At 31.7% G+C, this 15,519-nt stretch overlaps 1 protein-coding gene across 1 annotated transcript in view; it reads left to right on the top strand.

Annotated features, from left to right (window-relative positions):
• NCAM2 (neural cell adhesion molecule 2) overlaps positions 1 to 15,519 on the top strand; it is a 200,320-nt gene that overhangs the window by 35,920 nt on the left and 148,881 nt on the right. Inside the window, exons 5-6 of the mRNA XM_061192956.1 lie at positions 45 to 205; positions 3,164 to 3,309. Coding sequence (XP_061048939.1) covers positions 45 to 205; positions 3,164 to 3,309 — 307 coding nt within the window. The remainder of the gene's footprint in view (positions 1 to 44; positions 206 to 3,163; positions 3,310 to 15,519) is intronic.

The following is a 15,519-nucleotide window of genomic DNA, read 5'->3' as shown; positions in this document are numbered from 1 at the left end:
ATGAAGTCAGATTTATGAAGATCAACCTCTGTTTTCTTCTTTAGGAATGGCAAGTTTATTGAAGAAAATGAAAAGTACATACTGAAAGGAAGCAATAAAGAACTCACTGTCAGGAACATAATCAATAGCGATGGGGGCCCGTATGTCTGCAGGGCCACAAACAAGGCAGGAGAAGATGAAAAACAGGTACTTCTCCAAGTCTTTGGTAAGTATTATAGCATAGTAGTTAAAACTGTAATGTCTAGAGGGGGATCTGAGTCAAATTTTACTCTGTCACTTATATGAGCTATTTAAATTTCCAAACCTGGGTCTCAGTTTTCTCATCTCTAAAATATATTTTAAAATTGCAGCAACCAGATAGAATTATTTTAAGAATTATATGAGATTATACATGTAAATTTTTGTAAAATATTTGCTGACTAGTAACAGAGGCTGGAAGAAAATTCATTTAAATGACACATATTGGGATCTATTATATTATATAGGGGTTGATCTTCATAAATCTTTAAATGACATATGTTGGGATCAGTTTTACTTTTAATATATTAATACTTCAAAAGAGTTCACCTATAAGGCTATAATTTGGAAACATTGACTTGTAACCATAATTAAATACTCCCTTTTCATTTTACTAAAAGGAAATGTACATAAATATCTTCCATATTTACCAAGAGCCATATTGCCTTCTTTGGGGAGCTTACAGAGAGTAGAAAACCGGTAAATTAATTTTTAATTATTGATTTAGCCCCTATTATATTTGCAAGAGGAAAAAATTTTGCTGGTGAATATTTAGAATATGATTGTCCTCTTTAAAAAAGCAAACACTAAAAATTATAGGCACTACTAATATTTAGTATGCTTTCTCCATTTTTAAAAACATTGTTATCAAAAAGCTTTCACAACAAAGAAAGGGGAAGGAAGGAGGGAGTACTCTATAAGAGTAAATACTCTTTGGTGACCTAAATGAGAAGGAAATACAAAAAAAAAGAGGGGATATATGTATACGTATAGCTGATTCACTTTGCTATACAGTAGAAACTAACACAGTATTGTAAAGCAACTATATTCCAATTAAAAAAAAAGAATAAAATAATACATGAATCTGGTATTGAACTTTAAAAAAAAAAGAAATTACAGAACAAACAAACAACTACAGGACTTCTTTAACAAATAAATTGGGTGGGGGCAGTAATTAAATATGGATCAAAATAGACATAAGAGGAACCTCAACCAATCACAGTATATAGGCCTCATTTGGATCTTGATTCAAACAAATCAACTGTACAAGGTTTTATGAGACAACCAGGGAAATTTGAACACTGAGTAATTGATTACTAATAAAGTTGTGTTATGTGTTATAACAACAACAACAAAAAGAGTAAGAAGGACCAGTGGTTGCAGTTGGCAGAAGCAACCATATTACTTAGACCAAAAGATGAATGGTAATACATGTGTGGATACACCCTCTGCCAGCTGGTCCTGTAGTAGCTGTAACAGAAATGTTTTCTATACTAGGGAGATTTTCATAAAGCTTATATTCTAACAAAATAAGACAGACAATAAAGAATATACCAAAAAATAAAATAAAATTTTATTAAAAAATAAAACTGGAATAATAAGATGTTCTAAGAAGAAAGTGAAACTAGATTAATCAGTAGTGTTGGGTAAAAAGAGCTGTTATTTTGGAGACCATGGTGTTGGAAAGTTACTCATAAGGGTAATGTTTAGATGTGTTTACATAAAAATCTTTAACGATGAGAAATCAACAAAGCTATGAGCCAGGAGAAAATTGTTCACATAGAGGGAAGAGTAAACAAACTTAAAATTATTAGAAATTATAGAAAGCATCTAATTTGTTCCATCAGTATTTCCCACTTAAGAAAATGTTCTCTTTAAAACGTACAATGCTAAATATGACTCAGTATAAAAATAAATTAATAATTAGAAATGATAGTGTTTGAGATAATTCCAAAGGATAAATAATCTCAACCTATCTCAATGAGCTCATATGAAATATTTAGTTACTTTTTAAAATTAAAAAGTACTCACTGGCAGTGAGTAAGAACACAAAGAAAGTTTCTAATATTTTTGTCCTTTCAAATAGAAAATAATGAATGAAATATAATATGCCATATCACTGTTGTAATCACTTTGTATAGTAACACTGAACAGATTTGTATTGTGTTTGACACAAGAAGCATGTACATAAAGTGGAAATAAAACTAAATCCATTAAAGTCAATGGAGTAAACACTGAATTGTAAAAATATATATGCCATGTTTCTGATATCAGGAATCTAATTTTCTAGGATTAAGAACAATTTATTTATATTTCATAATTGATTGCATTTGGTGATTAAAAAGAAACCTGTTACTTGTTCTGAAATAATAAGTGCTGGCTTTTATCACTTCTAGGTTCAAACAAATAAAAACTTAAGAAATGCCGGTAATACAGAATTTAAAAACTTAAAGCTCTTTGGTATATGTAAATTTGTGGAGGGACGTAATTTTTAATATTAATATAATTTAAATTACTAGACATGATGTTTTGGTTTTTATAGAAGTCATAACTGTAAAGAAACAATTATCTACAATATGGAATAATATTAAGGTAGTCTGGGGTCAAAATAAATCAGCTAGAATAATAAAGGTAAATAGTATGTATATATATTTACTTGATAAATATTTTAAACATTGCACATAATTACACTTACTACATATTCAGAATACAGTCATTATTTTTCCTCTTTGGTGAAATTGTTTTTAAAGTTTAAGAGATTATCACTACATAAGCAGATGTCATACACAGACATACACAGAGAAGTACTCATGTGACTTTAAAAGAGGAAAATTTTATTTTTTAGCTTGAAGAGGAAAAAATAATAAAGTGGCTTTTAAGTGACAAAATCTTGGAAGGAATTATACTTTTTATGTTGGTTTCTAAACCACTTAAAATTATTTTTGTAATCATAATCAATAGCATTATTTTCTAGTTTTTTCTCCTATAATTTGCAACTCTCCTGGCATTCTTATAAAGCAAAGCATGACACTATATCTGCTCAAAGTTAGTAATTCCATACTATGCTAAAGGGTACTTAAATTGTCACCATGAATAGTAATATTTTGCCCCAATACAGATTGAGTAATGTATATATTTTTTACAGTACAGCCTCACATAATACAGCTTAAAAATGAGACTACATATGAGAATGGTCAAGTCACACTAATATGTGAAGCAGAAGGGGAGCCTATTCCAGAAATCACTTGGAAAAGAGCAGTGGATGGCATCACTTTTTCCGAAGGTGATAAGGTAACAGCTATTTAATATATAGTGTTTTTCAAAACTATTGTATTGGGTTGGCCAAAAAGTTTGTTTGGGTTTTTCCATACCATCTTATGGAACTTTTGGGTGAACCCAATATTTTCAGTGTTTTGCATATAATTAAATATCACATTGGACTCCAATTTATCAAGTAACTTGTAGGAATGCAATAAATGGTTTAATTCTTAAAAAGGTGACTCTACCACAGTTAGCCTAAAAATAAATGCAGAGGAGAAAAAAGTCAATTTGTAATATTTAAAGTTGTTTTTCATTGAGCCAAAAATCTTAGGTTGTTAATATTGTTTCTTAAGTTTGCCTACATGCAAACTTTTGGTATATACTATATCTATAAAATACCTTATTGCAATTTCAATTCCTACACCTTGTGCTGTGAAAATGAAAATAATTTAAATTCACAAATTCTGGCTGTCATTTAACTCTTAACTCTTTAGCATTATCTTTATGCAGTAGGACAGTAGGTTTCTTCCTTTATATAATCTATAACCTTGCACTGTTGGTGGGAATGTAAATTGATACAGCCACTATGGAGAACAGTATGGAGGTTCCTTAAAAAACTAAAAATAGAACTACCATATGACCCAGCAATCCCACTACTGGGCATATACCCTGAGAAAAAAATAATTCAGAAAGAGTCATGTACCAAAATATTCATTGCAGCTCTGTTTACAATAGCCAGGACATGGAAGCAACCTAGGTGTCCATCATCGGATGAATGGATAAAGAAGATGTGGCACATATATACAATGGAATATTACTCAGCCATAAAAAGAAATGAAATGGAGGTGTTTGTAATGAGGTGGATGGAGTTAGAGTCTGTCATACAGAGTGAAGTAAGTCAGAAAGAGAAAAACAAATACAGTATGCTAACACATATATATGGAATCTAAGGGAAAAAAAAAAAAAGAGGTCATGAAGAACCTAGTGGCAAGATGGGAATAAAGACACAGACCTACTAGAGAATGGACTTGAGGATATGGGGAGGGGGAGGGGTGAGATGTGACAGGGTGAGAGAGTGTCATGGACATATATACACTACCAAATGTAAAATAGATAACTAGTGGGAAGCAGCCGCATAGCACAGGGAGATCAGCTCAGTGCTTTGTGACCAGCTAGAGGGGTGGGATAGGGAGGGTGGGAGGGAGGGAGATGCAAGAGGGAAGAGATATGGCAACATATGTATATGTGTAACTGATTCACTTTGTTGTAAAGCAGAGGCTAGCACACCATTGTAAAGCAATTATACTTCAATAAAGATGTTTAAAAAAAATAAAAAAAAAAATCTATAACCTAATAAAGACCAATAAGTACAAACACAACAAAATACAGCATTTTGGTAAATGTCACTCCCATGTAAATTGGTGACTCTTCATCAGAATGCATTCAAGTTCCTAAGAAATCAAGTAAACTTTATCATATATTTCACTGCACTCCATAAATTTTCATTATTGTTATTTTTTGTAGCTATTTATATAAGGCCCCAAGTATAAACCAAACTGAAACAGAAAGAAAAAGGCAGTGGATTAATAATATGACGGAATTGGCATTTTCACACATGTAAAAATTATCAGATTAAACACATAGATCTCTTTTCTTTCTCAGTGTTAAAGAGCAACCTTCTTAAAACCTCTTTCATTTGTTCAAATCAATTTCTGTTGAAGAAAATGATTTCTAAAATATAAGTACCTTTGACTCACCAACATTGATAGCAGAAAAATTTGAAATCAGTTTATTCAAAATATACTTTCTATCCCTCCAACTCATCATGTAATTTTAACAACATGTTAACTCCATAAATTGACAAAAGAGGCTTCTCCCTGGCCATTTACTATTTATCTTTTGAAATAATGTATTCCTGTGTATCACCCTTCTTAGCCCCATTTCCTCCTCATGATGGCATTTTTAAGGGCATATTTCTTTTGGCAATAGTTATACTATTTTGATATACTTATTTTATATATGAAAGTTGAAAATCAAATTTATAAAATGTGAATGACATTGGCATTCTTCTGGCAACCCAGAAAAATGACATAGAGTTTGCTTTCATATTTTTTTAACTACTACAGCACATTGCCAAATCTGGAAAGGAGTTATATCTCCATAAAATTCTTTAAAATTGTCCAAAAAAATTAGATATATAAAACTGTAGATAACTGTTTTCATTGTCAGTTTAGTACTTTTCTTTGGACAAAATCACTCAAGAATAATGATTTTCATGTTTAGACACCATTATTAATTATACGTTCATATTCCTAACTCATACTTTCATTATTTTTTTTGTAATATATATTTCCTGAAAGTTCTCTTCTCAAACATAGCTTTTACTCTTCATTTAATAGATGTTTCCTTATGTTCATACCAATAATGAGAGGTACATTATATTCAGTTATCTTATCAATAAAAAGTTATCAAGTAACTAGAAGACCATGATATTTTGTTCTATGCCCCAAGCCACCAAAACTACATACAGAAATTTCTTTGATAACAGTTGTGAAAAATAATCACCTAGTTTTTGTTTGCTAAGGACTATGTCTATTAAAGCACACAACTTTTGTTTTTCTTTTGCCTTGTCACAAAACCATTATAGAAACCCTAATACACTTTTGTTTTTCCAAACACAACTTTTATCCAGTAGATATACAAATTAAGACTACTCACTTCCTATCCTGACTTTTCTCCAAAATTATTTTAAGAACACTGCCTTATTTCCTGGATGGTAAGCCTCCTTTCTCCTAACATTCCTAGTTTCTTCAACAGCCGAAATTCAAAAAATGAAGAGTTGAGCTGAGCCTTGCAGTAAGTCACATCTAGTTTTGAATCTCAGCTCAGCCATTTATGACGCTTCAGCTTTGGCAATACTATGTGAAGTCTTTTTAATATGAGTTTCTTCATCTTTAAAATGTGGATAACAATACTTATTTCACTTATTGGTAGTAGATGAAGAGTACATTGTAAAATGCATATCAAAGTCTTTAGGATATTGTAAATATTCAATAAACTTTATTGTTTCTTTATCATATTGCATAAATATTGAAGCATAGTTTATCTTGTTTCTATTATTTTGAGTAAACTCAAATTGTTAATAGACTCCATAAAGTCTGATAACTAAAGTCTGTTTAAACATTACCATAGAGTATATTGTGATTATATCTCTCTTGTCATGAAAAGTAGCATGAGATTGTATTTGCCTTAAGAATCACTTGGAGAGCCTGTTAAAATGCAGATTCTAGAATCCCACTTTCTGAGGTTGATTTAGTATGTCAAGCACAGGACCTAGGAGTACTTTAATAAACTCATCCGTTGGTGTTATATGGATGCTATCCAAGTCATCCATACATTGGAAAGCAGTTCTCGAGCTCTAAGTCAAATGAAATTGTACAACTCATCCTTTCAACAGAAAAATGCTCTTGACAAATTACTTGGCACCTTGATAGGGGCTTGGAAATCACAGAATAAAACAATCAAAACTTTTCATTACTATCAATGAAAATGATAATTGTGTAGGTCATAGACAGTGAAATATCATCAGTAATATACTTCAAACTAATAACTCCATCCAAAAATAGGAAAATATATTTAGCAAATATGTTCATCATTGTAGATTTTCAAAGAAAGGGGTCTCAATTAATGTACTCACATGTAGATATTTTCTGCAGCTGTAGTTCTGCAGCACTATTGGACTATGCATGTTAATGATGTACTGTAAAATATCTTTGCATAATATATCCATCAGAAACAAAAAAAATTATAGTGCTTAAACACAGAACTCTTTTAAACTCATAACTATTTTCTCTATAATCTACTTTAATTCATCTTCCCTACATTTAAAATAATATATGTAATTTTAAAAACTCTCCTGAAAAATTTAAAAAATACATGTAATATGTAAGAAAAATATAGTATGCACTTGCTTTAGAAATATTTTCTTAATATCCATTGTTATTTTAAGATATTTTGTTCTTTATTTTTTTAAAAAAATTCACAGTTTTACCTCACTAACTTTTAATTATACATTTATTGAAAAAATTTGGGCAATTTATTTTAGTGATAACTTGATAATTTTTCATTAAAATATCAATTTACTTGGGTTATCAAAAATTTTATTAAATTGATAGCTTAATTTTAGCACATTATTTTTTTGGAGTCATCCTAAGATATTTGTGTATAAAAATTAGAAAGCCCTGGCCTCTTCATTTAATAGATGCTATATACTTAACTGTAATACTAGTTAAATGCACACAATAAAGTTTAAGACAGAACCAAAGCTATTATCATGGAATGTGTTTAATTCAGCTATGACTCAAAAGTTGTAAATTGTTTTGCAATTTAAACACTAAGCAGTGTAATTTTTTTACATTAAAAATCTTTATTTTCTAAATAAAACCATGCTTTTTCACAGGGTTGATTTGAGGATTATGTGAGATTGTATGACTAGAGTGTTTTGAAGTCCCTGGTATAAACCTCTGTCATCTATTTTGAATCATTTTCCTTAAATGATCCCTTATTATCATTCTTATTGATCAATAAATATTAGTAGATGTATGATTATAGATATTGTTAAATTAGTATGGGAAGTCATGAAGTGTCATTCAAGTCAAAATTTAATCCCAAATTTGTCACTTTGACGTGTCATTTACCATGTTACTTCTCCTGCCTGATTTCAGTTTCTGCACGTCTATATTAGGGTAATAATAAAACCTACCTGGAAAAGTTTCTAAAGATGAAATGAGAGCATGCAGATCAATATCTCAGACCCAAATTGAACTTAAAAGTGTTATCTTCTCTTTTCTTTGGAGGTATTTAGTCTTTAGATACTTTAGAAATGAGACAATGAATTCTGTGACAACAACCGCTGCCCCAAAGAAACCAGATAAAAACTAGTATGAACATAGTCATATGTATTGTATGAATAATATCATCCACAAAACAATAGAATGTTGTTACAGTTGTTGTAGGTTGTGCATCTTTGACATAGCTATATGTAGAAGTTTACTATGAAATAATCTCTAGCAGTGTCATTTCAATGACTCATATATGAACTTGTCTTACCATACTAAATTCCAAATCTTGTAACTATATATTGCATTCCTCTTGGAAGTTGACAATGTTGGGAATCTGCATTTGAGTGTCATCTTAATCACTGTATGTGTCAACCTCTATCATTGCAGGGAAATACTACAGATGAGGGCTGTAACTTCCTATCCTGAATAAGGATAGACTTTCAGATTACTCTGAGAGATAAAGCCTGGTCTTTACTCGGTGAGAAACAATATCAGACTAGAAATACCACAAATTTATTACATCATCATCTTCTTTTTCCCTCTCTCCCAGGTCTATCTTCTCCCACTCTCCCCAGAATTTTCCTTTGTAGGAAGTAGGTCATTTTTTTGCTTCCTTTTGGGCCCTTTTTCACCTCCGATATTATGTAGCAATAAATATTGATTTGGAAGAGACTCTTCCACATTCTAAGAAGTACCTAAACATGTCATTAAGATAGGAAGAAAAATAAATTGTATGCCCCACAAAGCCAGGTTGCTTAAGAATGCCAGTTCTTCATCAATTTTCAAAATATGATTTCATATTCATATGATAAAATTGTTTTATTTTGAACATTTTTTAGAAATTTTGTTGCTTGTCATTTTGGGAGTAAATGGAAGTAAAAGATCTACAGGAAGTGATTTTTATCTCTAAAATTCTTACAAAAATGTAAACATAACAGTAACCAATCTCATCTATGTGAATAGAATGTTTTATGTAATAATTCTAAAGTGCTTATAATATTGTTTGGTGGATGACATCTCACATGAGTCATGTATCTACTCTTAAGATACAGAATCTATAATTATTTTATTTCTGGTATATTTGTCCTACAGAGTAAATTTTAGTCCTACCTCCACTAGAAATTAATCCCACTCTACACTGAATAAGAAGTATTTGAAATGTATAGCAATAATTTGTAACTGTTTTAAAGCAGAATTTCTCAAACTTCAGTCATTTGACCATCAGTTTCATTTCTTTTCCATATTCATGTGCTGCCTGGACTGTTATACACTTAATTTTTTTTCTTTAAATTAAATTAGCGTTTTCTTTATTCTACTCCTAACCAAAAATATCAGTTACATTTTAAAGTGCACATCAAAGTAAATATAAAACTATAAAATGAAATTTGTTTTAAAAATAATACCTAAACTTAGCATGTGCACCTTTACTGGTACACACACCATGCTTTTAAAACACTGCTTTTTTTTCAAACATACTTTGAATTAACATGATACAAAGTTTAGCTACAGAATTTTGAGGACAGACCCTGTTATGCTTTCTTTTATTTGGGGGGTCAAGCACTTCCCTCCAGTAAATAAATATGCTACATTTTTAGTTAATGGGTAGAAAGTTCACAAATCATAGTAACAAAAACCCATTTAATTTCAATCCTTAACACCAAATGATCTTTTCAAAATGATGCCAATAAACTCAATAAATAAAGCATAGTGATTTAACTTCAAAAACAATTTTTTTCTATTTTGCTGAAGTAAAATATGAAATGCTGGTAATGGTCTAAGTTTAGATCAACTCAAACTTTGTGATTAAAATAATAGGACTTTCTGTTCTTTTACATTAATTTGAAAAATGTGTTTTTCTGTGTCAAAGAAAACAAGCCTACTGATTCAACATTAACTTTAGTACTTTAAGTCCATTTTGCTTTCTGTTCCTTTGAATAAATAGATGTATTTAAACTGAAATTTAAGATTAAAAAAAAATACAAATTATAAAGAGTCTACTTTAACATTTAGCTTTGCACTTACATACAGAAGTCTTAGTTGTACCAGAGTGTTTCTATTTTAATTGTATATAAGTGGTAAACATTTTTCTCCATGAATTGAGGCACTATGATCTGGACAATACTTACTTCAAATGTTCTTGCAGAATAAACTACCAAGACAAAAATAATTTCTAGTAATAATAAAGATGGGCAGTTCTTTGATACAAGCACCTGAATAAAATATGTTTTAAATTTTATAACAAATTAAATTCCTAGTGTAAAAATATTTATAATTACATTACTGCATTCATTATTATATTGTTGTTTTATGCTCTAGGATATTATTTTTTATTGCATAGGTACAGCTTTGGACCTAAGGAAAGCTCATGCTTTTAAATGATTTATTTAAACCACTTTTAATGGAGGGCAGAGGATAATGGAGTAAACTTTTCACATTATATGAAAATCTCTACTAAGAGTTCTTAGATATTTTTATATATAAACTGTGAAAATTACATTAGCCTTTCTGTATTTCCCCCTTTTTTCATTCTAAAGCAAATACAAGTTCTTGAAAATTAAATTTAATAAAATGTAACAGTAAAATTATCTTTACAGTGACAGGAATTTATGTCACTAATGTTTCCTTTTTCATTTGCCCAAGTTCATTTAACAACCATCAACAAGTTTTATTGAGGGCTTTTGTGTTTACATGTGCTATTCTATGCACAAAGAATACAGCAATGTAAAAAAAGTTTTCGAAGACTTTCGAAGACTCAGGGATTATAGATAATGGAATGTATTAAATTCCAAATGACAGAATGTCCAGTCCCATGAATTTCTCTATCACAATTTGTAAGATCATCAATGTCTAAAACAAAAAAAATCCTTTCATTTGATGTGACATTGTATTAGAAAATCTTAAATAATCTTTGTTACCCTGATATTCTGCCTTGCTGTGAAATTAAATCTTTAAGTTAATATTCGGGGAAGGGGGTGAGTGGTACTGAACCAAGGTTGTACATCAGAATCACATAAGGAGCTGTATACACATGTACCTGACTGAGCCTTACTCCCTGGGAAATGTCTGAGCCTCTCTCCCAGAGTTCTAACTGCACCTGGCTCCTAGATATTCTTATCCAGTATCTTTGACAGGGATTAGAGACCTATATTTTGAAAAGCCCCAGAAATTGCTCCTGTGTTCGTACCCTGTAGAGAACCACTACCTTTAAAATTACTATGTGTCTTCCATCACAAACCCACCCCCCAACACACATAAAAATACACACAGTCAACTTAATGTGATCTTGATATCCAATACATATATAAGATATATAAAAGGAATTCGTTTGTCTAACTCATGGATTTCTAGTCATGTTAGCATTGGTATTCCCAGTTCATATAAAACAGAGCTTAATGAATTGAAATTATGTGGTAGTTGCAAAACTGATTCTTTGTCTCAATTTCTGGATTTGCCATTTACCTTCTCTGTGACTTCAGGTAAAAGTTGATATATTTTTCAGTTCCATCAGTGATAAAATATATCCCCTTCAAACTCTATTTCCCTATTCTATAAATCTTTCTATTGATTCAGTAGATAATCACATATTTTAAGATACAGTTTTTATTTCCATGCTAAGCCCTTTTTAAATTCAGGTATTTACTAATTTTTCAATTCATGATTTTCTAATAACTTAATATAGTGAGGCAGTGTGTTTGCAATTTTCTTCTTCTATATAGCTTTTCCATATAACAATTATAAGAAAAGCTAAGATTACTTTGGTAATGTCTTTACATTGGAAAAAAAATGTCAGTTTCTGGTTGTAGAGAGGAATGCTAAAGAGCATACTCCTGGCACCTGTAGATTTTAATGCCTGTATTTTTTTTTCTTTTCAGAGATAATGGGCTTTTCTGAAGGATTTTGTATTTGAATGACATTTTTAAGGTCTTTCTAATGCATTTTTTCCTACTAGTGTTCTGAGAGCAGTGTTATAGATCCCTGCTGGGCAATAGGCAAAATGGATACTTCTATTCCTCATCTGATGTAGGGCGTAGATTATAATTAGGCATGTTGGAAATCTTCCTGGATGCTTCTGAGCTTGCTGAGAGGTGGGTTTTCAATCATTTACGACTCTCTGAAATTTCTTTTCCAGCCCACACCTCAAATAAAAATTATCAAAAAAGTCTAGTCATAAGTTCAACATGTAATTTTAAAAAACATTTTTGAGAAAATTCTGGGAAATAGTTAAAAAATAAAAATTTCATTGTTCTTTTAAACAACCATCATTTATTAATGAACTATTATTTTAAAATGTATGTAAGTATATCCACTTGAAAGAAACTATCATCTTGTTTGTAGGATGATATGATATTAGTTCACAATTTTACCATAATTGTTCTGGGAAAAAAACATTATTTACATACTGAAAGTGATTTTTCTTTGGCTTTGTAGCAGAAAATATATTATTTTTTATTGTAAATGCCATATTCTGTTACAGACTTCACGTGGTATTTACTTTATCTTATGAAGAAATTTACCACTGAGGAAAATATAAAATAATGTAGCTACAAAAAAAATGTAGAGTTCAGTGAATATTAATCGACTTAACAAAAATAACAGACTTTCTGGTAAATGTAATTTTGATTTATTTATGTGAAATTTTAGTGGAAAACAGTAACTAAATTCAAAAAACAAAATGAAATAAATTTGAACAAATTGCTGTACAAGTAGACACAGTATATATCTGAAAATATTTCAATAAACATTCTAATAAACAACTTGCAAAAAAATACTACATTTGATGAATTCCATTGTCAAGTTTAAGCATGAAGCAAAAACAAGTGCATAAAAAAATATTAGTTACACAATAATTAATTTGTAAAATTGAATACATTTTCATGAAAAGTACTTTAACACAGTTATTATAATGCCCTCATTGCTCTTGACTCATGGATTAACAGATAATAAATTTAAATAAAATATATTAAACAAAGATCTTCAGTAATAACTCTGTTCAGCCATCTATTGAGTAGTTGTGTTTACTGAGGGGAAAAAACCTTCTTAGTGTGGCTCTTCCTTGGCTACTAGGTATTGTCATGATCTATATCTTGGAGCAGCATCATCGCTGTTGTTTTGTAATCCACAAAATTTCTTATTCAACTTTCTAAATTCTTCATTCTTGGAAGCCAGATTATTTTGGATGTATATTTAATAGTATATCTACTTATAAGAAAAACATTTAATTTTAATATCTGTGGATCCTACCGTCTTTTTCCCTTGCCCAAATCACCCACCTTGTTCACTTCTTTTATTCCCCAGCTTAAATTTCATTATCTATTATAATCACTATCACATATACACTCCTGAATCTTTTTTTGCTTTGTGAACTGTTCCTAGCAAAATGCCAGTCATGGTTTAATTAACCTCAATGCCTATTCCACACATGTTGCAAGACAGCTGAAGTTAGCTGGAGGAAAACTACAATCATTCTGAATGATCTCCCTTTAAAATTGTGACCCATAGCTTAATGCATGCTCTTTGTGTTTTGCAGTACTCATGCCACATTTTCCTGGCTCATTTTCTTCACCAGTTTTAGATAACTACCTCATACATTTCCTCCATCCTCAAGTTCATAAACCTCCTCTGTTCTAAAAAAGCTCAGCTGGTGAACTGGTTCCTCTTTACTAAGAAAATAAAAACAATCAAAAGAAAACTGTAACAAGTTCCTATTACTACATCTACATCAAACATAGCTGAACCTATATACTACCATGAAGGTAATATTCAAGTTTTTATGTGGATGCTAGTTCCAATCCTAACATATTATAGACATTAATCCAATAATTTATCTCTCTATTTCCAACATTTTTTTACTCTCCACCTTATTTATTATTCCCATCAACATTCAAAATTTTTTTTCTTTTACATATATTATAGCATATAATATATAATTAACATAATGTGTAACTTATACATAACATGCATTTATGTATAATATATAAAATGAGTACGTACATACCTACATATCCTTTTTTCCTCTATTTCTTTTTTTTAAAATTTATTTATTTTAGTTTATTTTATTTTTGGCTGCATTGTGTCTTTGTTGCTGCACGCGGGCTTTTCTCTGGTTGTGGTGAGGGGGGCTACTTTTCTTGGCCATGCGCAGGCTTCTCATTGCGGTGGCCTCTCTTGTTGTGGAGCATGGGCTCTAGGCATGCGGGCTTCAGTAGTTGTGGCACACAGGCTCAGTAGTTGTGGCTTATGGGCTGTAGAGCACAGGCTCAGTAGTTGCGGCACGCAGGCTTAGTTGCTCCGCAGCATGTGTGATCTTCCCAGACCAGGGCTCGAACCCGTGTCCCCTATGCAGGTGGATTCTTAACCACTGAGCCACCAGGGAAGCCCCTTTTCCTGTATTTCTAATTTTATTTTTTCTTCCAGTTTTATTGAGATATAATTGCCGTACAGCACTGTATAAGTTTAAGGTATACAGCATAATTATTTGACCTATATACATCATGAAGTTATTATCACAATAAGTTTAGTGAACACCCAACATCTCATATAGATACAAAATTAAAGAAATAGAAAAAAATATTTTCCTTGTGATGAGAACTCACAGGATTTGCTCTCTTAATGTTCATATATAACATACAGCAGTGTTAATTATATTTATCATGTTGTATCTTACATCCTTAGTACTTACCTTATAACTGGACATTTGTGCCTTTTGACTGCCTTCATCCACCCCTGCCTCTGGTAACCACAGATCTAAATATGAACTCTTTTTCTATGAATTTGTTTGTTTTTGAAATATAATTGACCTTCAATACTATGTTAGGTTCTGTTACACAATATAGTGACTCAGCAGTTCTATACATTTCACAATTATCTCCACAATAAGTCTAGTTATGGTCTGTACCCATACTTAGATATTACATGGTTATACAGCCACCCCTGGATCTGACCCCACCCACCAGCATGCCAACACCAACTTTAGGACACCCTGGGCCCTGCAACCAGCCATGGCAGGAACCAACCCAGTGCACCAGGGGACTGAAACCAGCACTGGGGCCCCCAGGGTCCTGTAGCCAGAGATCCCAGGACATGGCTCCACCCACTCATGGGTCAGCACTAGCCCCAGGACACCCTGGGCCCTGGCCCCACACATCAGCAAGTTGACATAGAGATCCATGACCCTGGCTCGACAACCACTCACCCTAGAACCCAGGTCTGCCAATCAGTAGGTCAGAACTACCCTCAGGAACCACTGGGTCTCTGCAGCCAGCCACCTTGTGACCCATCTTGCCCCAGAGGCCAGCATTCTCTGCACAAGACAGAACCTGGCAACCAACCAGTCCCAAGCCAGACACACCTACCAGATCATTCACAGTAGTCATCCCACCGTAAGAGAAGGACCCAGGCA

This window comes from Eubalaena glacialis, chromosome 6 (genome assembly GCF_028564815.1).
Source record: "Eubalaena glacialis isolate mEubGla1 chromosome 6, mEubGla1.1.hap2.+ XY, whole genome shotgun sequence".
In the NCBI taxonomy this organism is placed as follows: domain Eukaryota; kingdom Metazoa; phylum Chordata; class Mammalia; order Artiodactyla; family Balaenidae; genus Eubalaena; species Eubalaena glacialis.
The sequence above is the reverse complement of the archived record's forward strand: the minus strand, read 5'-3'. Positions and strand labels throughout refer to the sequence as shown.